At 31.1% G+C, this 26578-nt stretch overlaps 1 protein-coding gene across 2 annotated transcripts; it reads right to left on the reverse strand.

Moving 5' to 3' along the window:
• Positions 1-574: 574 nt before the first annotated feature.
• LOC130663517 (CYFIP-related Rac1 interactor B) lies at positions 575-26578 on the reverse strand. Of its 2 annotated transcripts, none has more exons than XM_057462779.1 (7): positions 26307-26578; positions 4242-4383; positions 3940-4164; positions 3551-3873; positions 3272-3351; positions 3068-3194; positions 575-2437 (listed from the first exon to the last, which is right to left on the reverse strand). In XM_057462779.1, exons 2-7 carry the CDS (start codon positions 4324-4326, stop codon positions 2300-2302), a joined length of 978 nt encoding a protein of 325 aa, XP_057318762.1. In that variant the 5' UTR covers positions 4327-4383; positions 26307-26578; the 3' UTR covers positions 575-2299. The 2 variants fall into 2 exon arrangements, with proteins under 2 accessions (XP_057318762.1, XP_057318763.1); XM_057462780.1 differs by lacking the exon at positions 26307-26578 and adding an exon at positions 17647-17941.

Genomic DNA, 26578 nt, shown 5'->3' on the forward strand with positions numbered 1-26578 from the left:
AATTATGAAACCTAGTATTTTAAATCGAGCGTCAAAAAAAGTTTACAAATGAGTCAAAAACGATAGTATGTAGTGTTAATAAGTCAATTATAAAGAGAGTAAGCAAAGTTATAAGCACAAATAAAAAGAGTAAGAGCTTAGGGTGTGTATAAAGGGAAAAAAGAGCTCAGGGCGTCAGAAGGTAAACATTGTAAGAAACTGCAGGTTGTACAATTAAAGCACTCTAATAAAACAATTAGAATCTCAATAAAATTACTAAAGAGACTTTCGAAGAGTATTAAATTACTTACAAAATGCCGCAAACGGCGACCCGATAACTTGAAATGCGGCTGAGCTATAGAGAATCAAAAAAAAATTCTAACTTTCCGATGTATTTTAAATGGAAAAATTTCAAAATCAAACGTAAAGTACTTAAAATTAAAATTAAGGGCTGAAACTTTCAGGGAATTTTTCACAAAAATAGCCGTTACAAACGGACAACCCTAATAAAGATATGGATTGGACAAAATTTTCCTTATTTCCTTAATGACATAGATTAGATTAATATGTCTATTTACATGCAATTATTATATTTCATATATATTTTTATTTATTAATAAAATTTTTCTCTCTTGCAATATACATTTTATATAAGATCATAAATTTTAAGAATAATATTAATGTTTTCTAATTTTATGCAATTTACAATATACATATATCTTTGGTTAATTATCTGTGATAATTTGTTTAAATTTGTTTTCATTATGTTTTTGTAAATTATTTAGTTTTTTAGAGTACCAAGTTCAACATGAAGGGTGAGCAATATATCATCGTTCGTTGCCAAGTTATCATACATTTTTATTTTTTGCTTGTTTTAAAGTTTGTTTAGCCAGAATTAAATATTCATTTATTTTTCAGATCATTTCTCAAAGATAAATTATTGCTAATTATATCAGAATACAAATCAAAATTAATTCTACACTTTCCATTATTTATAATTTTAAAAAATCTGTTACATGCATAATAAAGTTTGAATCTTCATCTCACTTTATTAATTTAGCTTTGTAAGATGTCATGTTCCCAATTTTATTTTTTCGTCGCTTCATAAGAAAGTTATAATAGATAAAATTATTATAAAATTGTACTTAAAATAAGAAGGCAAACTAATATCATAATTTACATAAATCACAATATGTGTGCAAGTTGCTGATATACTACAATATATTCGTTCTAATAATAATGGTAATTATTTATTTATTGAATTAATTCAATTAAATGATTACAATAATAAATTCTTATTATTACTGTTTGAATATTTATTTAACCAATTAAATCACTTGGCAGTTTCCCGCTGTATTAGTGTATTTAAAGTTCCTTATCAAAAAAATCCACGTGGGAATCCAGCATAAATTTATATATAGGAATAGATACCCGCATTTTCCTACATGGATTCCTATTCAAATTTATATGTTTGTTTCTGTATATATTCTCATACAATCTGACATAGATTTTTTGATAAAGTTATCATTCATATAATTTATTTTGTTCATTTAATGCCATTCACAGACAGTGCCCCCACTTTTTAAAAATTTTCAATGATTTTCAACTCTGCTGTCCAATTTCAAAACACAATAACTGACAAAAATAAAATTTTTTAAGTATGAATTGAATCATGTCCACAAGACCCCACTGGAACTAAAAATACTAAAAAATTGATTTTGAAAAATTTGTCACTTACTGTGTTTTGAAATTGAGCTGCCGAACTGTCACAAGTGTATCAAAATTTTATCAATTAATTGAAAAAAAAAATTAAAGCATTAATTAGAAAAAGGACAATGTAGTCGTAATTTCGCTGAGATATAGATTTTTAAAAATTACTCAAAGTTGATATCAATTGAGAGTTAAACAAAATTGTTTAATAAATTTCAGTAAAATCTTCATGTCGATTTACAATTCGAATTTTAGAATATTTTAGGCTATAATTTATTTCACAAATTTCGTTTAACTCTTACCCGAACGGACCCAATATACGGTAAATTTGCGGTAAATTAGGTCCGCTAGGGTAATTGATAAAAACTGTAAGTAATTTTTTTAAATCTAAATCTCGGAAAAATTACGACTACGTTGTCCTTTTCTCAATTAGGTTTTAAATTTTTTTCACTCAATTAATTAAATTTTAATATGGTTATTACAGTTGAAAGTCATTGCATATTTTTAAAAAGTAGGGGCCACTGTCTAAGAATGGCTTTAAGTGATACCAAATAAAAAAAAATATATTTTTGTTTCAATTTCGAATACAACAACCACGTTGCTTTGATAATCATGCTGCTAGAAGATTTTTTATATTTTTTGGTGTATTTTCTTCATTGAGATGTTTTGTTGTATATTTTAAAGCATTCAATAAACCCTCGCTTTTGCAAGACGGTTGGTCTTTTAAAAGTTTTACACACCCTTTTACCTGTAATTATACATAAATAATTATGAAAATATGAGCTCTAGGGAATCTGAATTATAGTAAATTACCGTATTTTATCGCAAAATGCGGTATTGCTACTGCAAATTTGCCGCATTTCACGGAAATTTGCGGCAATTTACGGTAAATTAAGGTAGTTAACGCTAATTTTATAGTAAATCGGCACGTTTATGATGACATACCGCAACATTACCGCAAATTTGCGGTAAAGCACTGGAGGCTTACTGTAACCCTACGGTGAATTACCATACTTTTACCGTAAAATACCACAATTTACTATAAAATGCCGCATTTGATCGTAATTCTTCCGAATACCGTTAATTACGGTAATTACCGGAATTTAGATCCGCCAGGAAGTCCGATCCCCAGTGGACCTAATTTACCGCAAGTTTACAGTATTGTTGCGGTAAATATACCGCAAAAATCGACAAGAATCGCCGCAATTTTACGACAAATTACGGTAAGCCCACCGTAATTTTTGGTGGGTTTACCGTACATTAGGTGAATTACGGCAAAGATGTCGCAGATTACGGTAAATTCACTATAATTTACGGTAATTTACCATAATTTGGGTCCGTTAGAGATATAAAGTAAAAAAAAGTTCTATCAACTTACATCAACGTTAGAGCCTTTAAAGAAAACACCTTGTGGATGAACATGATCGTAAAGGATAACTAGCCCAACCATTACTCGTAAAACAAATAACTGTGTTTCTTCTCGTTGAAATTGGGCCAATAGATTTCTACAACAATAATCGAGAATATTAACAAAAAGTACTTGTAAATAATAAATATTATTGGATAAAAATAGTATACTTACGAATTTTCTAACATCCTTAAACAAACTTTTGCCATTGTCCCCAAGGTCTCTGTAATATTCTCTCGTGGTATGTCTTCCCTCTAAAATCACATGTTATGAATGACGAGGTGTGTCAGCAAAAAGTAAATCATCAGCGATATAGGAAACTGATTATCATGATTGATATAGGTGGACAATTTTAAATGAAAAGGGAGTGATGAACTAAAACATGATGATATATCTTCTAATTCATCATATAAAAAGACAAAGATGCATAATGTGAGGATATCATGAACTTACCTCCATCAAGAAAGTTATAGTAGCGTGACTTAAGACGTGAAGCATGGGTGTGGCGTGGGCATAAAATAAGGACATGCGGTTGGCCAGTTCATTGCCTACAATTAATTCATTCTCTGGATTGTCTTTGGCTTTTGTTAACGTTCTACGATAATAACTGAAGTCATTTTGAATTGCTGGTGTTTTCATTTTATGTTCATCGAATTTGAAGACAAATTCAAGAATTTCTGCGAATTGTTTTACAAGTGCTTGCTGAGTTTCAAGATGTTGCATAGGTGATAGATTCCCAGAGCATAATTGACCCAAAATTTCTGGCACAACACGTTCTAAAAACATTCAACAATGTTATTATAAAGTTTTTATTTTATAAAAATATATATACAAATAAGTACCAAGTTCTAAAGAAAATTCATAGAATCTTTTCAGTTTAGCCACAAGAGGTACGACAGTCAGGTACGCCTTGCGCTGGCATTCTTGTGTAGGAATAGAAATTGCTTCTCGAATTTCCTTACCAGCACCTTTGTAGCACTGAATCTCTTCTAAAATAGATTCAGAATTTTTTAAAACTCGTTGTACGGCTTCAAATGTATCTCTTTCATTTTCGGATGGTTGAGCGTCTAAAAAACAAATTATAATTGTTTGTTAGTAATTCATCAGTGTAATTTTTATAGAACATTAATTATTAAATAATCACTCTCGAAATCCAGGAAGACGTCATATTTTTGCGGAGTACAGCAGGTCGACTCGTCACGAGCCAAAAGACTGAGGAGTTTTCCCATAGTGAAAATCCCTCAGCTTTGTGCTTTTTGTCAGAAAATTTATGCCTTGAATAGCATCTGAAACATAAGTAATGATTATATTATTGATGATGATTGAATGATACTTTGAATTTTTTTATTTGTAAAATATATATAGATCTATTTTTAAGAAAAACTATTATATAACAGAAGCAGTTAATAAAATAATTATTTAAACAGAAACTCTACACATCTCAAGCGTGAAAGCGCTGAAGGAGTTTTTGCGATCACACTGTAAAAAATATTGTGTTAAAATCAACATAACCTGTGAGTTATAAACGGTTATTTTGGCGGATCCGAATTACAGCGACCCGGGTCAAAAATAAAACTTGATTTAGACTTGGTTAACCAAGTCGAAATTTGGAGCTATTTTTTATAAGACAAACTCGTCTTTTTTTACGGAGATATGAAATACATTGAGTTTTTGCCTTGGTTTAGACTTGACTGGCTTACTTAGTCACAATTTAAGACGAAAAAGTTGAAATCAAGTCGAAATTGACTTGGTTTAGACTTATTCGACTTAAATTTCAAGACGATAAAGACGATAAAGAAGATCAAGTCGAAATGGATTTGATTTACACAGTAAAAAATATTGTGTATCTGTGTTAAAAACGGTCCGTGTTAAATTTTTTGTGTTGATTATTTTGTGTCAAATCAACACAATTCTTTGTGTTACTTTAAAATTTTCAATCGATCTCCTATTCAACACTTTAAAAGTGTTACCTAGTACAAAAATCGATATTATAAACATTTATTAAGTGTTACTTTAAAATCAACACAAAAAAAGTGTTGAAACGACAATTGACTTGTGTTAAAAAAAATGTCTTCCTTCTATTCACGCGGGAAGCGCCATTAAGCATCAGTTTTGCTTGGTTAGATTATTTTTGGGACATTGAGTTTATTTATTTTCAATTGGACATGAAAAAATTAAGTTGACAAAGTTCATGATTCGTATAGTTTAAAAAAAAAAAATTTTTTAAAAATTGCATCTGTAGCTTTTTCATTTTTCTACATGCGCATATTTTTATTTTTTTTTCGTCATTGATTTGTTCATTAAAAAATTCAAAAATTGTTGACTGTCTGCTAACTTTAGGATCATGTTTACTATCACAAAATAGTTAAATGTTAAATAATAATTGTTGACACTTTTGATAACCTAAAAATAATCCATGGTACAAATATAAAAGTTAACATTTTTTTTGTGTCACCATTAACATTTAAAAAGTGTTGAAGTTACTTCTTATGTTACTCGAATTTTGTGTTGAAATTCAACACAAATAGTCTGTGTTGAAAAATAACACAAATATTGTGTGGACCGTTTCTAACACACAAATTGTGTTGATTTTAACACAATATTTTTTACTGTGTAGACTTATTCGACTTAAATTATAAGGCGAAAAAGTCAAAACTAAGGTGAAATAATTTTTATATATTCAGGCGGAAGTAAGGCGAATAAAATAACTTTTTTTCGACTTGGTTCAGTAAATCAAAAGTAAGGTGAATGACTATCGTGCTCGAAGTAAAGACGAACAAGTTCAAACTAAGATCAAAAAATACAAGTAAGTTGAAATAAGTTGAAACCAAGATGAAAAAAGTTCAAAAAGTTGAAAAAAATTTAATTCAAGTTGGAAAAGTCGAAATCTTATCGAAAAATCGTCGGCAAATCGATAACTTCAAAAGAAAATAAGGTGAAGCGAGCCTGAATCAAGTTTTATTTTTAACGCATTTGGTAAATTTGCCGCAATTATTGTGACATTTTTACCGTAAGAACTGTATGTTTTTTTTTATTTTTGAAGTGCAATACTTCACTTTACGGTAAAATACCGCAGGCTTGCTACAGTTCTACCATACATTATCGCTATCTTAGTGCAAAATTTTCAGTAAAAATACCACAATTTTGCCATACAATGCTGTTCGTTTACTGCAAAATGCCGCAATTCTTCTGAATACCGTAAATCACGGTAATTTACCGCAATTTGGATCCACCAGGGCAATATTTGGGTTATTTTTTACCACAAACTATTTGTGTTAATTTCAACACTGAATTTGTGTTAAAATTTAAACACAAAATTTGGATAATACGAGAAGTGAATTCAAAACTTTATAAATGTCAGTGACTGCCCGGAAAAAAATGATTTTGCCTAATTATAGGGGAAGGGGGGCAAAACGGGGTAGGGTGGGCAAAACGGGGTACCCTCAAAATTTTAGGAAAAAAAAAATTTTTTTTTTTTCGTCTAATTAGTATAAATTCGATATGTTTGCGCACTTTTAGCCCTACACATGACACCTGGGGCAAAATGGACCAACCGAAAATCCTGAAAAAATGATTCTTTCAAATTTTTATCGTTAAATTAAAAAAAAATTTGACATAATTCCGCATTTTTAGCCTTACCCATAACACCTAGGGCAAAATGGACCAGCCGAAAATTTTTAAAAAATGATTCTTTCATATTTTTATCGTCAAATTGAAAAAAATATAATACACTAATCCATTTTTCGGCTGATTTGTTATAGCTGGGGCAAATTTGGCCACTAAAAATATTCGAAAATAATATTTTATTTTTTTATTGATAAAATATTTGAAATAATGCAAAATAATCTGCAATCTAAAAAATCAAAAAACACGTTTTTTGGGTTCAAAATAATGACAAATAAGAAATAAAGAATTGTTTTTTTCTATTAAATAGCAATTAGTAATTAAGCTAATCGAGGGGGAACGATTTATTACACTTAAAAAATTTTTTCTTGAGTATTATAAAACCAAAAATAGTTGTCAAGAGAAAGAAATACATTCTTAATAATGAAAACAATTTAAAAAAAAAAAAAAAAATATCATTTTTTGGAGGAAGGCCTCTCTGCCCCACAAAAAATTTTTTTTTTGCCTTCGTGTCCACCAATGATGTGAAATGTAATTTTTCTTTATGTATATTACATATAAAAGATTCAAGTAATAAAATTTGATCAATTTTCAGAAATTTTTTTTTTTCAACTTTTTTTAAGGGTACCCCGTTTTGCCCGCCAAAAATAAAAATTTTATTTTTTAACGGCAGCTAAAAATTTTGTCTATTTACCTCGAATATCACTAAAAACAAAAAGATTTAGCGTATTTTAGTCCTCGAAAACTTAGTATTTCCTTAGGTACCCCCTTTTGCCCCCCCCCTCCCCTATATAATCACTTATATATGATCAGATCCAAAAATTGGCCAGATCTGATTATATATAATCATATATGATCATATATAATCATGCATGAACGAATATAGTCATTTTTAGAATCTCATTTAGAATATCTGTAAGTTATTAATTAAGTAATTTAATTAGGATTCATTGTCTTCATCAAGATAAATGTCGGTTAAATTTAAGTAAAAAAATCTGTCTATCGGTTGACCCTGCGGGCCAGTCCTAAAACTTCCCGCTGTTTTCGAGCTCCTTGATCTCTAAAACATTGTTGTGAATACATTTTCGAGCTCTACGAGCCCGAAGATACCTTGGTTTCCCTTTTTTATGAGCTTTTTAAGCTCAACAGGGTTACGTTTTATGTTAAAGTTTAAAAATTTACAATCTAAAATAATAAATGAATGAGCATTTTTTATATTTGTTCACAATTATGTTCGATAATTAGCTCAAAAATCAGTATTTACGTGATACTTTGTATCTATAACGTGTAAGTATTTCCTGATACGAGCGAACATGATGATTTTTAGGCAATCACTTCCAATCACTTATATAAAGAAGAACATATTAGTTTTGAGTAATTTTGTTCAGTAATTATTATGTTATTCAATTAAGAAAGCAGATATTGATTTAACATTTATTATTCCATTGACGATATATCTCTCGAACGGATGATCTGATTGTGACGTTCTTGGCAGCAATCGATTGATTTTATCGAGTTCTGAAGCTGAATAAATTTTTGAATTGATCGATTCGATAGTTTCCGAAATATTCACGGAAAACGAAAAAAACGATTTTTTTTCATTCTTTCGTCGACGATATCTCTCGAACGGATGATCCGATTGAGACGGTTGAGGTGGCAATCGAAAGCTTTTATCGAGTTCTAGAGCTGAATAGATTTTGGAATTGATCGATTCAACAGTTTTCACAATATCCAAAAAAAAGGAAAAAAAACATTTTTTTTTTTCTGTTACGTGTGAGCTTACACCTTAATGTTCTTACTTCGTAACCGATCTTACCGTGCCTAGCTCAGCGTCTCTAGAAATTTAATAGGATGTTATAAAGGGTGTGGGTCGCTCAGTGAAGGAATGACTATATGTGAATTTTATGGATATTTGTTTATTGGGCGTCCCCAAAATATGGGAGTACCCGGAAAAGGTCCTGAGAGTCTCTTTTACAAATCTGAGATAGCATAAATGAATCGGATACTAATGCAATATTTTCATTCAACAATAGCGGCATTAACGTATTCTTATAGTGATCTATAATAAAAGCGGTAGAATAAGAGAGATATAATATTTATGCGCGAGCAGACGACTATTCGAATCAGCTTAACTATGGTAACTAACTCTTCTTCTGCAATTGCATTCTCTGCTTCCAAAATATCACTCCGCCGTTTCCCATGAGAACTCTTTTCGTGCAGCATAAGAAAATATCCCTTCGCAGTCTCCAACGGAACTCTTTTCTTCCCACAGTCAAAACTGCTGACCACGCGAAACGTCTGCTCGTCGCATTGTCTTAATAAAAGTAAGACTTAATACAACTAATGTAATGCGATATTTATGTGCAGCTGTATAGCGCCTAATGAAACTACTATAAAATGTATTGCTTTCTGAACTAAAATATATCTATCTATTATTTGTTAATTAGTATTAGACGGATGAGCGTCAGCTCACCCGTCACATTTTCGTATTTCTTAAATATCTCAGAGTTTATATGACTAAATGGTCTAAATTTTTTTTGAAAATCTAAGTTCAGAAAATATCTTTCGAATGCCGCAAGAACCATCTAAATCGGTTCATTCATGAAAAAGATATGAGAGGTTTACATCCACACACACACACACACACGCGCGCACACACATACCCAGGTAGGAATCGCCAAGGCTGACGATAGGCCGAGCATTGGCCCTGTTGTCACTTGCCAAGCTTCGGCAGCTGACCATTGGCCCAAGCCTCGGCCAGGGCTTGGCCCAATGGTTTGATTACGTTAAGCCAAGTCTTGGCAGCTAACCATTGGCCCAAGTCTAGGCCGAGGCTTGGTCCAATGGTTTCATTAAATTAAGCCGAGCCTTGGGTAGTGACCATTGGCCCGAGCCTCGGCCAGGGCCAGGCCCGATAGTTTAATTTTTGTTAAATCGAGCCTTGGCCGCTGACCATTGGCCCGAGGATCGGCCAAGGCTAGGTCCGATAGTTTAATTTTTGTCAAGCTGAGCCTTGGCAGCTGACCATTGGCCAATGCCTCAGCCTGGGTTAAATTTTTATTTAATATTAAAATTATCAACTTTGCATGTATCTATATACATATATGTATACAGAGAAGACCAGGGCATAACGGTCTACCGAGTATACTATTAATATCAAGAGTTGAAATTTTTTAAAAAGTAAAATTATTTGATATACAATAATTTTCATTTAATTAGTTATTGCTATGCACAAAACTTTAGTTAACATGAAATTTTTATTTTTGGCGGGCAAAATGGGGTATCCTTTAAAAAAGTTGAAAAAAAAAATTCTGAAAGTTGATCAAATTTCGTTAAATTCAAATTTTTTATATGTAATATACATAAAGAAAAATTACATTTCACATCATTGGTGGATACGAAGGCAAAAAAAAATTTTTTTTTGTGGGGCAGAGAGGCCCCTCTCCAAAAAATGATAATTTTTTTTTTTATTAAATTGTTTTCAACATTAAGAATATATTTCTTTCTCTTGACAATTATTTTTGGTTTTATAATACTCAAAAAAAATTTTTTTAGGTGTAATAAATCGTTTCCCCTCGATTAGCTTAATTACTATTTGTTATTTAATAAAAAATAACAATTCGATATTTTTTATTTGTCATTATTGTGAACCCAAAAAACGTGTTTTTTGATTTTTTAGATTACAGATTATTTTGCATTAAATTATTCATTTATATCAAATCATAAAATTACAAATTGATAAAAATATGTCATTACTCATCAGACAATTTTAAGTTCATTAAATAAAACTACATTTCACCTCATCTTTACGATCTAATATTTCTGAATTAAATTGTATTTAAATAATTAACAAGCAAAAAAATCATGATTATCTGGACATCAGATTTAGCACAGTGGATAGCGTCCCGGCCTAGTAATCAGAAGGATCTCAGTTCGAACCCCGATAGCCCCCAAATAATTTTATTCGTTATTTCCCATTAATTCAGTAATTAGTTAATTACACTCCAATGTAATGTCGATAAAAGAGTGATCAAACTTTTTTTTAATTATATTTATTAATTTAAATAATAACATTTTAGATCGAGCATTGGGTGAGCCTTAGATTTTTTGCTTCCCGAGGTTTGGCCGAGGCTTGATTTTTTGTTTCCCAAGCCTTGGCCAAGGCTCAATTTTTCGTTTCCCAAGACTCGGCCGAGGCTTGATATTTTGTTTCCCAAGGCTTGGGACATGGCTATCATCCAAGGCTTGGACCAATCCTTGGCCCAATGCTCAGCTAAGGCACGTGCCAAGCCTTGCATAATCCTAGTGACGCTTGGCCAAGGCTTGGTCCAAACCTTGCCCAGTTGTTCTTTCCTACCTGGGTACACACATACATACATACAGACATCGCTCTGAAAATGTCAGAATAGCATCCTAGCACCTTTAAATGTCGACATAGGATGAAAACCCGGTTTTTGAAAATCGGGGTGAAACCAATAACTTCCCGAATTTTTTGAAAATCGTCGATTTTCTCAGCGGGAAGTTAAAAAAATTTTTTTTCGTAATTCGCCAATATTATCGAGTCTACTTGATCAAATGATCTGAAATTTTCAGAAAAGTTGATGGCCAACAAGCTCTTTCGGGTATGTATGTGTGTGTGTGTGTGTGTGTGTGTGTGTGTGTGTGTCGGAAGTGACTGCCTAAAACTCGTCATGTTCGATCGTATCACGATATACTTACACGAGATAGATATAACGTATCGCGTAAGTACTTATTTTTGAGCAAATTATTGAACATAATTGTGAATAAACATATAAAAAACGCTCTTTCATTAATTATTTTGGATTCTAAATGTTTAAACTTGAACATAAAACGTAACGCTTTTGAGCTTGAAAAGCTTATAAAAAAGGGAAACAAAGGTATTTTATAGCTCAAAGTGCTCGAAAATTTATTTATACTATTATTTTAGAGCTCTTAGAGCTCGAAAACAGCGGGAAGTTTAGGGGCTGGCCTGCAGGGCCAACCGATGCCCAGATTTTTTGAACACAATTCAACTGTCGCTTCAGCCCTTTTTTTGTGTTGATTTTAAAGTAACACTTAATAAATCCCAGGTAGGAATCGCCAAGGCTGACGATAGGCCGAGCATTGGCCCTGTTGTCACTTGCCAAGCTTTGGCAGCTGACCATTGGCCCAAGCCTCGGCCAGGGCTTGGCCCAATGGTTTGATTACGTTAAGCCAAGTCTTGGCAGCTAACCATTGGCCCAAGTCTAGGCCGAGGCTTGGTCCAATGGTTTCATTAAATTAAGCCGAGCCTTGGGTAGTGACCATTGGCCCGAGCCTCGGCCAGGGCCAGGCCCGATAGTTTAATTTTTGTTAAATCGAGCCTTGGCCGCTGACCATTGGCCCGAGGATCGGCCAAGGCTAGGTCCGATAGTTTAATTTTTGTCAAGCTGAGCCTTGGCAGCTGACCATTGGCCAATGCCTCAGCCTGGGTTAAATTTTTATTTAATATTAAAATTATCAACTTTGCATGTATCTATATACATATATGTATACAGAGAAGACCAGGGCATAACGGTCTACCGAGTATACTATTAATATCAAGAGTTGAAATTTTTTAAAAAGTAAAATTATTTGATATACAATAATTTTCATTTAATTAGTTATTGCTATGCACAAAACTTTAGTTAACATGAAATTTTTATTTTTGGCGGGCAAAATGGGGTATCCTTTAAAAAAGTTGAAAAAAAAAATTCTGAAAGTTGATCAAATTTCATTAAATTCAAATTTTTTATATGTAATATACATAAAGAAAAATTACATTTCACATCATTGGTGGATACGAAGGCAAAAAAAAATTTTTTTTTGTGGGGCAGAGAGGCCCCTCTCCAAAAAATGATAATTTTTTTTTTTATTAAATTGTTTTCAACATTAAGAATATATTTCTTTCTCTTGACAATTATTTTTGGTTTTATAATACTCAAAAAAAATTTTTTTAGGTGTAATAAATCGTTTCCCCTCGATTAGCTTAATTACTATTTGTTATTTAATAAAAAATAACAATTCGATATTTTTTATTTGTCATTATTGTGAACCCAAAAAACGTGTTTTTTGATTTTTTAGATTACAGATTATTTTGCATTAAATTATTCATTTATATCAAATCATAAAATTACAAATTGATAAAAATATGTCATTACTCATCAGACAATTTTAAGTTCATTAAATAAAACTACATTTCACCTCATCTTTACGATCTAATATTTCTGAATTAAATTGTATTTAAATAATTAACAAGCAAAAAAATCATGATTATCTGGACATCAGATTTAGCACAGTGGATAGCGTCCCGGCCTAGTAATCAGAAGGATCTCAGTTCGAACCCCGATAGCCCCCAAATAATTTTATTCGTTATTTCCCATTAATTTAGTAATTAGTTAATTACAATTCAATGTAATGTCGATAAAAGTGTGATCAAACTTTTTTTTAATTATATTTATTAATTTAAATAATAACATTTTAGATCGAGCATTGGGTGAGCCTTAGATTTTTTGCTTCCCGAGGTTTGGCCGAGGCTTGATTTTTTGTTTCCCAAGCCTTGGCCAAGGCTCAATTTTTCGTTTCCCAAGACTCGGCCGAGGCTTGATATTTTGTTTCCCAAGGCTTGGGACATGGCTATCATCCAAGGCTTGGACCAATCCTTGGCCCAATGCTCAGCTAAGGCACGTGCCAAGCCTTGCATAATCCTAGTGACGCTTGGCCAAGGCTTGGTCCAAACCTTGCCCAGTTGTTCTTTCCTACCTGGGATGTTGATAATATTGATTTTTGTACTAGCCCAGGTAGGAAAGAACAACTGGGCAAGGTTTGGACCAAGCCTTGGCCAAGCGTCACTAGGATTATGCAAGGCTTGGCACGTGCCTTGGCTGAGTATTGGGCCAAGGATTGGTCCAAGCCTTGGATGATAGCCATGTCCCCAGCCTTGGGGAACAAAATATCAAGCCTCGGCCGAGTCTTGGGAAACGAAAAATTGAATCTTGGCCAAGGCTTGGGAAACAAAAAATCAAGCCTCGGCCAAACCTCGGAAAGCAAAAAATTTAAGGCTCACCCAATGCTCGATCTAAAATATTATTATTTAAATTAATAAATATAATTAAAAAAAAGTTTGATCACTCTTTTATCGACATTACATTGGAGTGTAATTAACTAATTACTGAATTAATGGGAAATAACGAATAAAATTATTTGGGGGCTATCGGGGTTCGAACTGAGATCCTTCTGATTACTAGGCCGGGACGCTATCCACTGTGCTAAATCTGATGTCCAGATAATTTTGATTTTTTTGCTTGTTAATTATTTAAATACAATTTAATTCAAAAATATTAAACCGTAAAGATGAGGTGAACTGTAGTTTTATTTAATGAACGAAATTCTCTGATGAGTAATGACGTATTTTTATTAGTGAAGGGGGGGGGGGGGAGGCAAAGGGGGTAGGGTAGGCAAAACGGAGTACCCTTAAAATATTTAAAAAAAAAAAAAAATTTTTTTTTTGTCTAATTGCTATAAATCCGATATATTCGCGCATTTTTAGCACTACGCATGACACCTGGGGCAGAATGGACCATCCGAAAATTCTGAATAAATGATTCTTTCATATTTTTATCGTTAAATTTAAAAAAATTTGATATATTAATTCATTTTTCGGCTGATTCTCTATAGCTGGGGCAAATTCGGCCACTAAAAATATTCGAAAATAATATTTTATTTTTTAATTGATAAAATTTTTGAAATAATGCAAAATAATCTGTAGTCTAAAAAATCAAAAAACACGTTTTTCGGGTTCACAATAATGACAAATAAAAAATATAGATTTGTATTTTTTTATTAAATAACAATTAGTAATTAAGCTAATCGAGGGGAAACGATTTATTACACCTAAAAAAATTTTTTTTGCCTTCGTATCCACCAATGATGTGAACTGTAATTTTTCTTTATGTATATTACATATAAAAAATTTGAATTTAATGAAATTTGATCAACTTTCAGAAATTTTTTTTTCAACTTTTTTAAAGGATACCCCATTTTTCCCGCCAAAAATAAAAATTTCATGTTAACTAAAGTTTTGTACATAGCAATAACTAATTAAATGAAAATTATTGTATATGAAATAATTTTACTTTTTAGAAAATTTCAACTCTTGATATTAATCGTATACTCGGTAGACCGTTATGCCCTGGTCTTCTCTATATACATATATATAGATACATGTAAAGTTGATAATTTTAATATTAAATAAAAATTTAACCCATGCTGAGGCATTGGCCAATGGGCAGCTGCCAAGGCTTGGCTTGACAAAAATTAAACTATCGGGCCTGGCTCTGGCCGAGGCTCGGGCCAATGGTCAATACCCAAGGCTCGATTCAACAAAAATCAAAACATAGGGCCTGGCCCTGGCCGAGGCTCGGGCCAATAGTCACTACCCAAGGCTCGGCTTAATTAAATGAAACCATTGGACCAAGCCTCGGCCTAGACTTGGGCCAATGGTTAGCTGCCAAGACTTGGCTTCACGTAATCAAACCATTGGGCCAAGCCCTGGCCGAGGCTTGGGCCAATGGTCAGCTGCCGAAGCTTGGCAAGTGACAACAGGGCCAAGGCTCGGCCTATGGTCAGCCTTGGCGATTCCTACCTGGGAGGTAACACTTTTAAAGTGTTGAATAGTAGACCGATTAAAAATTTTAAAGTAACCCTAAGAATTGTGTTGATTTGACACAAAATGATCAACACAAAAAATTTAACACGGACCGTTTTTAACACAGATACTCTGTTAAAAATAATTTAAAAATTAAAATACAAAAGGAATTGAATTTTCATAACTAGATATTTGAATTGTATTTTCAATAAAGAAAGCTTTAAATTTAATATACGTAATTTAATAATCAAGCTGGTATTTAAAATTAAGTTTTTAAATTTTCAAAGCAAGTATCGAAAATTCTACGACATATTGAATTTTAATAATTCCATTTAAAATTTCATAATACTTATTTGAAAATTAAAATGCTTGTATATAAAATTTTTGCGCGTGACGTGCTGCGCGTTCAGTATAATTAAGGATTGTGTAGTGAAATATATAATATATGTGAATAATGTGAGCGGTAAATATCAGACTTTATTATTGTTAAGTTTTTATTTGCTCAATAATATATTAAAGTAAATAAAATTTGTGACTGAAGTGAACATCATTGACAGTATGATAAATGATAAAATGATGCAGTATTTAATGTGATATAGCATAATGCTAATAAACATAATAGTTTTATAGTGATTTAAATATTAAAATGTGATGTAACTTTAAAATATTTATTTAAATTCTACTTTTTTAAACGTTTAAGAAAAAAAATATAATTACCCGCTATATTATATTATATTATAACAATAGTTAATAAAAAAAAAAATTTTAAATGTTGTTTATAAGGAATTGATGAAAATTCACAAAATGTTGAAGTTTTATCAATAAACATTTTATTACTTTATATATTTAATAGTCTTTAATTTCCATGTAACCATACACTGTTAGAATAATTGTTTGAATTTTCAAAACTTTGTATATAACGCAATAGACACATACAATTGTGTTTGAAATTTCATTGTAACGATCGTATAGAATTTAAAATACATGCTTTTGAATTTTCAAATAAACGCTTCAGATTTTCAAATACATCTATTTAAAAATTAAAAAGAAAGTGTTTGAAAATTTACAAAAAAGTATTTGAATATTAAAAAACTTGCATTTGAAAATTCAAAAACATGTGTTTTGAATTCTATATGAAATTAGTAATGAAATTTCAAGCACAAATGTATGTGTTTATTGCGTTATATACAATGTTTTGAAAATTCAAACAATTTTTTTAACAGTGTACACAATATTTTTTACTGTGTACTTTCCGCTATGAAAATTAAAAATTAAAAAAAAAAGGAAAGTTATCAGTTTCGGTCCGGTTTTTGAAAACCGAATTTATCAGATCCCGACGTTTTAAAATCCTAGAAAACTATTCAGCTGACCATTTTCAGATGGAAGTCCACCTGCGCGCGCGTGTGTGTGTTTATGTAGATTTGTGTGTATGTAACCTTTTTTTCGTTCGACGATATCTGTCAGAAGAATCAACCGATTTGAGTGTTTTTGGCGGCAATCGAAAGAGCCCACCAAGACTTAGAACTGATCAGAAGTTGAACGGTTGATTAGTTTACGAGTTATACGAAAAATAAAAATAAAATTTTTTTTTTCTATGTTTTTATCGTATATCTCATAAACCACTTGTCCTGTTTGCCTGAAAATGTATTCAGTTCTAAGTCTTGGTGAGCTCTTTCGATTGCCGCCAAGAACACTCGAATCGGTTGATTCGTTCCAAAGATATCGTCAGACAAAAATAATTTTTTTTTCAGTGAAATGTACGTCTTTTCGGCCTAACAGTGTTTTGAGCTCTAAGAGCTCAAAAATTTACAATGTTTTCGAGCTTCCTGAATTCAAAAACAGCGGGAAGTTTTGGGGTTGTCTCGCAGGGTCAACTGTTTTTCAGGTTTTTTTTTCTACAAGTGATTTTTTAAATAATAATAATAATACATAATAGTTTTCTAAGTATGATTCTCAATCTTTTACTCCGACTTTTTAAAAATTTTAATTACATACACATAAATAATAATAATGTATATAAGATCTGTAGAAGCTACTCAAGCTCATTTTAAAAGCCTTTTCAACTATTATTATAGTAATCACTATTATATTTGATTTTGTAATTATTTATTATGGTAGATTTAGTGGAAATATCGATCGACAAAAAAGAAAAATATTTTCGAATCGCATAAATTGACATAATAACTATACACAAATGTAAAAAACGATTAACTAAAAATAATTTCCATGACACATGAAACTATAAATATTAATTACAAACCTTGAAAATATTTATATAATGCAGTGCACACGCGCAGTAATCAGAGGGTGAGTTAAATTACTCGTGTACTCAAAAAATGAATAAACCCAGAAATATGTCTCAAACCCTTTCAAAAGATTGACACAGGCTGGTGCCCAAAACTCTTTGAGTCACATGTTAAAAAAAAAACGATTTACTAAACAAAAAGAAATTAGTCAACAAGTGTAACGACCACTTCCGTTTCAAGCAAGCGTCACCATGATTGTGATGCGAATGAGGGGTTGCTGATTACGATACTAGCGCGTGATTCCCTTATTTGGTTACCGAATGCCATCGAAATGCCGAGGTTCAAAAATCAATGGGGGCGAGTAAGCTTCAGATTTCCAACGCTTAGATGGCAGAGTTTTCAGTGATCAAACGCGCGCTTGACGATGTGGATTTCAAATATATGGCAAGCACTCTACTGATCTTTTAGTATTTTATTTTATCCATTGGCTCTTGTGATCTATGTATTAATTTTTCCACACATCACAAGACTGTGTAATAGAACTGTCCTATTACAGTTACAGTTTTTTTTAACTTCCCGCTAAGAAAATTGAAAATTTTCAATAAGAAGGGAAGGTATTGGTTTCGGTCCGATTTTCGAAAACCGAGTTTTCAACAAATCTCGACGTTTTAGGGTCCTAGGAAGCCATCCTGACTGTTTTCAAGAAGATGTCCGAGTGTATGTATATGTGTACGTACGTACGCCTGTATGAAAATATTCTGTAACTTTTGAACGAATGAACCGATTTTGGTTTCCAAGGTGGCATTCGAAGCGGCTTATTAATTCCTGCAAGCTGTAGAAAATTGAGCTTGATCGTTATAGTGTATTCGGAGATATTTCAAGAATATTTTTTTTTCGATAACTTGTAATGTAGTCGATGGATTGATTCCAAAATCTAATCAGCTCTAAAACTTTATAAGGCGCGTCAGATGCCACCTCGACCATTAAAATCGGTTTATTCGTTCAAATACACGCAGATTTTTTTTTTACAATAATAAAATTATTCTCATTCGAGCTATAGCCACAAGTGTCCCTAACATGAATGAACATGATATTTTCATATCAGATAATTACAATTAGCCTTCTCATCTGCGTCAAAGTTGAAGAAGAAATTCATTAATATATTACTATACCTTACAATATTTTTAATTGATTTCAATACATATTTTCAAAAATTTTTATAAAATATTAATAGAGATATCGTAAGATGACCAAAGGCGTGAGAGATCATTTTATCTACCAGAAAAAAAATCTGGGCTTCGGCTGGCTCTACAGGCCAGCCTCAAAACTTCCCGTTATTTTTGAGCTATATCTATATAGATATACAAATACATGGAGTGATTGAGTACTAGTTCCCTGATCATGTATCAGATTTTTTACTTTATAATAAAAAAATCGGACAGAAATCAATAATTTCACATCTTTTCTTATTTTTTTAACTTAACATTTTCTTATAAGGAAAGTTAAAAATGTCAGGATTTTCAAGCTATTTCGTCAACTAGCTAAAAATGAATAATGAAATATTTAATGAGATGATTAGGATTAAATTAGTCACTACGTTAATTTTCCCAATTTTCGATTATTGTGCTGCGATGTACACTAATTTAAGTCAATCTTTACAGTTTAAGTTACAACGTAAACTTAATGCTTGCGTGCGCTTTGTTTTCAAAGTAAGTAGGTATGAGCATGTAACACCTTATTTTCAAAGACTCGGTTGGCCAACTTTAAAAAACAGAAGAAATTTCTTTATATCTTGTCTATTATATAAAGCAATATATGCCAATCAGGGTCACCTTTTTGAGAATGAACTTAAATTCTTAGAACCGATGTTACGTAGAGGTGATGTGAAACAAGACTATCTGCGTTTAGCTACAAGCCATTTAGTCATATATGACAAATCATTTATTGTTACATCAATCAGAGAATGGAACTCACTACCATCGGATCTCACTACTGTTGCCACATTTGCTGAGTTTAGAGTGTCATGTTATAATTATTTTTTTAATAGTGATCACATTGAGTTGTAGGAAGGGTGATGGAACTTTAAAGACTTGAAAGACTAAAATAAATAAAAAATTGAACTTTTAACATTTAGAAGCTTAAAATTATTAATCTTAAGAAATTAATATTATGTATGAATATTAGAATATACTAACTGTATGTATTATAATTGTATTTTTATAAACTGTATGGCCACAAGGAGTTTTGACTTCATGGCCAAATAAAATTCATTTATCTATCTTTCTAGCTAACGGGCTATTTAATGAAAAAATAATGTCTACTTCCAAATCTTTCATTCTCCATTTCTGTCAAACGAATGATAATAGATTTACATGAATTTTACAGCAATCGACGTTTCTTTTGTTTGTCGAAATAATCGTTTTTTTTGTTTTCATAGAGTTATTACCATCAAATAGTAAATATTGATATTTTTTTTTGTTACCGTACAACCATATTGTGATAAAAGTTGGATGAACGCGTGGAAATCAGTGACATTGAATACCACTTTATTCTAGTCATATTTGCGCCAATGACCGACAAGGGGGAGATATCGTCATATCCCGGATAAGCGTAGGAAACGATCGAATAATATGCTTTACTATACTTATACTTTTTTTTTTTTTTTTTCATATTAAAAAAATATTTCTGTTATAAACAGAAACTCTTAGATAATTTTTTTCATAATTTATGCAATACCATTTAATAGCAAATAATATAATTAATATTTTTTAATAAAAAAATAAGAATAAATTTATTTTTTATAATTTATCCATTTTGTATGCTTGCATACTTTTTCATGAAAAGCAATAGATTAAGTTATATAATGATAAGGGTATCCATTTCAGATTTAAAATTGTCGAGAAATTTTTTATTTCATTAAAATATGAGTATATTAACGAGAGGAAGTATGATATGCTGATCTCTACGGGAAATGTCATTTCAACAACTCAAGTGTACTCTATTAGAATTGAAATAAAACATGGTGAATTATTTAAAACAATACTATAATAGCTGCAGGTGAAATTTTTGTTCGATCATTATTCATAGGAGTTTGATTATTTTTATAACTCTTACAGATGATAAAAAATGAAATCAACATTCATTTATTTTGATATCCATTATACTAAAACATTTCTCATTTGAGGAATGAGGTGTACAATTTCGCTTTATAAACGGGCTGATGAATACGCAATTATTTGTATTCTGATAATATTATCTAAAATATAAAATATATCAATCAGAAGGAAGTAATAAATTTTCTTTTAAGTAACTTTGTTGAAAATATCTTTGTCAATGCATTTCTGTGTATAATAACAAAAACACAGGAAAAATTTTTAACAAGCTCTATAGTCGATCTGGTGCGTGTTGCAAAGTGATATGAGTGATACGGCTTGCGGATAACCACTATGTTACACGTTTTTGTTGGCATAGCGTTCCACATACGTATACTTTCGTAGATACCATGATATTGATAACTCTTGTCACAGCTAAATTTAAATGGATTATTGTAAAAGCAGTAAATAACTAAAGAAATATTATATAAAATAGCAAATATATTAAAAAATAATTTTTAACTCCCTGCAAGGAAAATGGTAAATTTTCAGAAAAAAATAAAGTTATTGGTTTTGGTTATATTTTTGAAAGCCGAGTTTTCTAGAGATCTTTATGTTTTGAGGGCCTAGGAAACTATTCTGAATAATTTCAAGATGATTAACCGATTTAAATCGTTGAGGTGGCATTCGAAGCGGCTTATTAATTTCTAAAACCTGTAAAGAATTGAGGGTAATCAGTATAGTATGCTTGGAGTAATTTGGAAAATAAAATTAAAACTTTATAAGTCGCGTTGAAGGCCATATCAGCCATAAAAATCGGTCTGTCAGTTGACCCTGCGGGCCAGCCCCAAAACTTCCCGCTGTTTTCGAGCTCAACGAGCTCGAAAACACTATTGTGAATACATTTTCGAGCTCTACGAGCTCGCAAATACTTTTGTATGCCATTGTTTTGTAAAAAACCATTTTTTAGCATTTTTTTCTCCCACGATATCTCGCGAACGAATTAACCGATTTTGATGGTGAGGCGGCAATAGACGCGTTTTGTCAAGTTCTAAAGCTGATAAAATTTTGGATTCGATTTATCGAGTCGTTTTTGAGATATTTCAGGAAAAATAAGAAAATTTTTTTTTTTTCAATTCTTTCGACAACGGTTTCTCTTGAACGAATAAACCGATTTTGATGGTCGAGGTGGCATTCGACGCGGCTTATAAAGCTCTAGAGCCCAGTCCATTTTGGAATTAATCCATCGAGCACATTAAAAGTTATCCAAAAAAAACATTTTTGAAAAAACTTTATTTTTGGAATATCTCTGAACGAGCCCTACCGATCAAGCTCAATTTTCTCTCGGCTTCAAGATATTGACAATCCGCGTCGAATGACACCTTAAAGTTCAAAATCGGTTCATCCGTTCAAAAGATACAGGTATTTACGTACGTACGTACGTACGTACGTACATACATACATACATACATACACTCGGACATCATCTTGAAATTAGTCAGAATAGCTTTCTAGGACCTCAAAACGTCGACATCTGATGGAAATTCGATTTTCGTAAATCGGACCGAAACTAAAAACTTCCCGAATTTTAGAAAATTTACAATTTTCTTAGCGGGAAGTTAAAAATTGAATCATTTTTTCAAGAGATATCGTTAACGAAAAAATTTCATAAAGGTGCTTTTTTCGAATAAAATTTAGTGGTATGCGAATAATTCGAACTTACGAATTATTCGTTCCCAATCGAATATGAATATTCGATTCGAAACTCGAAAAAATTCGAATAATTCGGAAATTATCGAATAATTCACGAAGAGTTCGAACAATTCGCGAATTATCGAAATATCACGGGATTTTCTATTGTTTCCAATTTGAATTCCATTACATCGTGTATCAAAATATTCTACTTACGAATAATATCCTTTTTGATTAACAATCAATTACCCGAAGAAAACAATTGCTCAATTTCAATGTATATTTATCTCTGTTAGTAACATAAAAATTCTAGATACTAATATTGGCAAGGCATCTTTTCAACTCATTTTGGTTTTTATAATTACTAATTTCCGTTTGAACAAAAATTTATAAGAAAAAGGCTACACATTAGGGTGCTCCGTTTGAAACGAACATTTTTTTTTTTCACTCCCCATCGAAAATCTTGTTCTATATATTAAAATAAAAATTTAGGTCAATTTTGAGCTCTTAATATTAATATTAACTACTGAGACGACGTCGTCGAAGTTTTTCCATGCTAAAAGCACGTAAATTTATTTTTGTTTCTTTTCAATAAATAAAATTCAGCCCTACATTTATGTACCGTATTGGTTCAAAGTTTTTCTTAAAGAGAATTGTATGCTCTTTAAAAAAGCTAGTATCTGCTTAGCTCTGAGTTCAACTCTAACTCTCCTGTGAGTCTTTAATGTCAAATTTTGTATCAAATTGATGGTTTTTTGCTGTTAACTCATGAACGGCCGAGTTTAGAGAAAAAAAGTATAAGACTTTTTTTTTAGGAAATTTATTTTTCTATAAAAAAGGTTGGATGACTTATATCTGTAAAGCTATTATTTTTAATAATATATGAACTTAAAGTTATTAAAATTTTAGCAAAATTTCAAGATTAATTGTTTTATAATTAAATAATATTCATATTTTTAGAAGTTTTTCGTCTTATTTTATCCATTACGTACCAAAAAATAAAAAATAAAAATTTCTAAGACATTCAAAATTAAGTATTTACAATCTATTTTTGGAATGAATTCGAAATTAAATAGGTTTTTCAACTAATTTAGATAAATATTTCAGGGTATTTTTTATATTTTATATATTTATGTATTAATTGTTATCTTTCATAAATTACTGATCGTATTTTAATTATTAAATCAAAATAATCATCAATTGAAACGAAAATGATAGCTTACTTATACATACATTTTTGGCAGTCTAATGATTTTACATAATAAAATATGCTTTTTATGTAAGTCTTTTAATTATTAAGCAGCGCTTATTAGTTTTTAAACTATCGCTACAGCTGTATAATAAACGCTGCTATAATAAAAATTGTCTTCATTTTTCCTGGATAACTCACTATATAATTTATCAAATGTATCTGAAATTGAAACGAGTCTACCATTTTATAGTCTATTTCGATCGGTACAGATTCTATTGCTATCGATTCATTAGTTTACATAATATTATCGAAAAAATATAAAAATGTCACTGTTTTTCACACTTTTCTCGGATGTTTTATATATTAACGTTCTGATTTTCAAATATTTTACTGTAAACAGCCTACATGCCTCCGAATTTTGATGAAAATGTTTATTGGAAAAGAGATTTTCGGGGCTCGCAACAACTCTATCGCATAGTTAGGAGTCTAAAGATCTACGAATTTTTTCAGATTTTTTCTTACAGAATAAGAATTAAATGAGGGGTAGACACTAATGACCGCATTAATTTTAATCACATTTATTGATTTTTGCCCGAATTCATTGAGTTCATTAAGCAAAATCCTAAACAATAGTATATTGTGTGACAAGGGATGAAACAAGACGATTTCAGACTAGGGTGAGGTTGGCTGCCCGAGCCGCAGGCGAGGGCTGAAATTACCCACAGTCTGAAATCGTGTTTTATCCTGAGTCCCACACTATATTTTTCATGATTACCTGCATCGGAATTTGAAGATTCAGTGTCAGCAGCCAGTAAAAAACAAGTTAATTTCAAGCCGATGATAAGGAGAACTGTTAGAGAATGAGAAATATGTGATGTACAGTTACTTATTAAATTGTAAATAAGACAAAAATATTATTTTCACTCATTTTTCAGTAATTTTATTTAGTTAATTAAAACTGTCACTTCAAAAATGAAATGAGTAAACTGAAGTGACAAGTAAACAAATGAGAGTAATAATTCTGCAAATGAACATTAAAAAGAACTGACACCGGGCAGAAACAATTGTGTTTCTTCCCTAGGGAAGAAACACGCATGTTTCTGCCCACTGTATGGAGGAATTTTTGAATTATGATATCGCTAGCAGTTGTTTGCAGCATCGGCTTGAAATTAGCTTGTTTCGACGGACTGTAGAGACACTAAAACTTCAAGTTTCGATGCTGGTATCATGAAAAAATTAAAAAACCGCTTGTTGGAGTTCGAAGTGCTCAAAAATACGAATGTATTAAAAGATAGTGTCGAGCTCTTCAAGCTTGAATATGGATTTTGACAAAAGTGTTTTTAAGCTCTTTGAGTTCGAAAACAGCGGGAAATTTCGAGGCTGGCCTGCAGGGTTAGCCGGTTTCCAGGTTTTTTTTCAATTAAAAATTATCACAATGTATTAGATAGCAAAAATCCATTTTTATTAACTAACTCATAAAATATTCAAATTACCAATGTGATAATTTACGTCATTTATAATCAATTAAAAAAAAATGTTAACTTCAAACTTTTTTTTTCTTTTCTCTATAAATAGAACTATCTCAGTATTTTGCAAACTACTAAACTAGTATAGTAGTCATGGATTTTTAAGAGGTATGACTATTAAAGAGATATCTGAGTTAGTTTCAATCAGTAAACTTGCAGGTCTTATCCCTTTCCTAATTCCTATAAATGAGCATGTGACCCAGTTGTTAATTGGCTGGCAGATATAGTGCCGCGCTCTGATTACGAATAACGTACCTCGATAATTTACTAAATAGCTTGATTAAAGTTCACCTCACCATAACAACGGTAGTCTTAATATAAAAATAATTTTATCAAGGATGCAAATAATTCAAATAATAAATTCTTGAAGCTTTTATCACCATGGATAGCTATAAATATTTTATTCTTTCAATAATTGGATATGGTCATCGAGTTTTTTATTTTACTCTAATGCATTACTTTATATACTAAAATAAAAAATTAATACAAGTTGAATATTCACACACAAGTTCTTAAGTTGGATATTAATTACGTTGTCATTAGACAATAAAGTCGTTACTCGTTAATAAAAATAAAACAGTTGAGCTTTCAATATAAGGCTACTAAATTACTAAGTGAGATCAATTGTAAATTAATTATCATTTATCAAGATCGTTTGTATGAGGGTAAAATTATTTAAACAATCAGATAATATTTTATAAGAACACTGGCCGTATTAGAGTCATATGAGGCAAGTGTGTGCAAACCCATGCATTTCAGTCAATGAATGGGTTTGCGCCCACTTGCCCCACATGACTCTAATGATACACGAAGAAGAAATAATGTATTTTAGTTACAGTATGTAATTACATTATTCTTAAATAAATTAAATAACCTCGCATGAAAACCCTAAAAATGAAGAAAAATAAGTTATGATTAATTTTTTACATTATTCGCGTCAAGATTAAAATGACACAATACATGTGTGGAGTTACATTCCTCCCATGAGATCTTTTGTATTGAGTTTCCGGTATTACACGTCCTCTATTACTGAATTCTTTTGTTTTCTTTCATTATTTATATTTACAGTGTGATAAAAGTTAAAACGATTGTCAACCGCGAACTAAATATTTTTTTACAAAAAATTACAGGATTTTTTTATTTTAAAATATCTAGACAATAAAAATACTTACCAAGTATATTTTTATATTATAACTATAATAATTCTATATATTTAATCACTTTAATTGTTAACGAAGAGAATAAAACAAACACACTCGTGTGTTTTCTCTTCATTGGTATTAGAACGTTATATTTATCAGTTTCGTATAATTAAAACAAAAAAAATTATAGTAATAATAACCAAACATTAGATATAGTTATCAACGAAAATTCGCGCCTCGGCAAACTAAAGAACTTAACTTGGGTGATCACCGTTCCATGGGTGTTCCCCTTCTGTCTGTCA

This window comes from Microplitis mediator, chromosome 2 (assembly GCF_029852145.1).
Source record: "Microplitis mediator isolate UGA2020A chromosome 2, iyMicMedi2.1, whole genome shotgun sequence".
Lineage (NCBI taxonomy): Eukaryota > Metazoa > Arthropoda > Insecta > Hymenoptera > Braconidae > Microplitis > Microplitis mediator.

Excerpts from the sequence above, each read along its gene's own strand:
- LOC130663517 (XM_057462779.1), bottom strand. The coding sequence starts at position 4,326 with ATGGGAAAACTCCTCAGTCTTTTGGCTCGTGACGAGTCGACCTGCTGT. Across the intron at positions 3,874-3,939 it reads TGAATTTTCTTTAGAACTTG|AACGTGTTGTGCCAGAAATT; the intron begins GTACTTATTTGT and ends GAATGTTTTTAG. Across the intron at positions 2,438-3,067 it reads TTAAAGGCTCTAACGTTGAT|GTAAAAGGGTGTGTAAAACT; the intron begins GTAAGTTGATAG and ends GTATAATTACAG.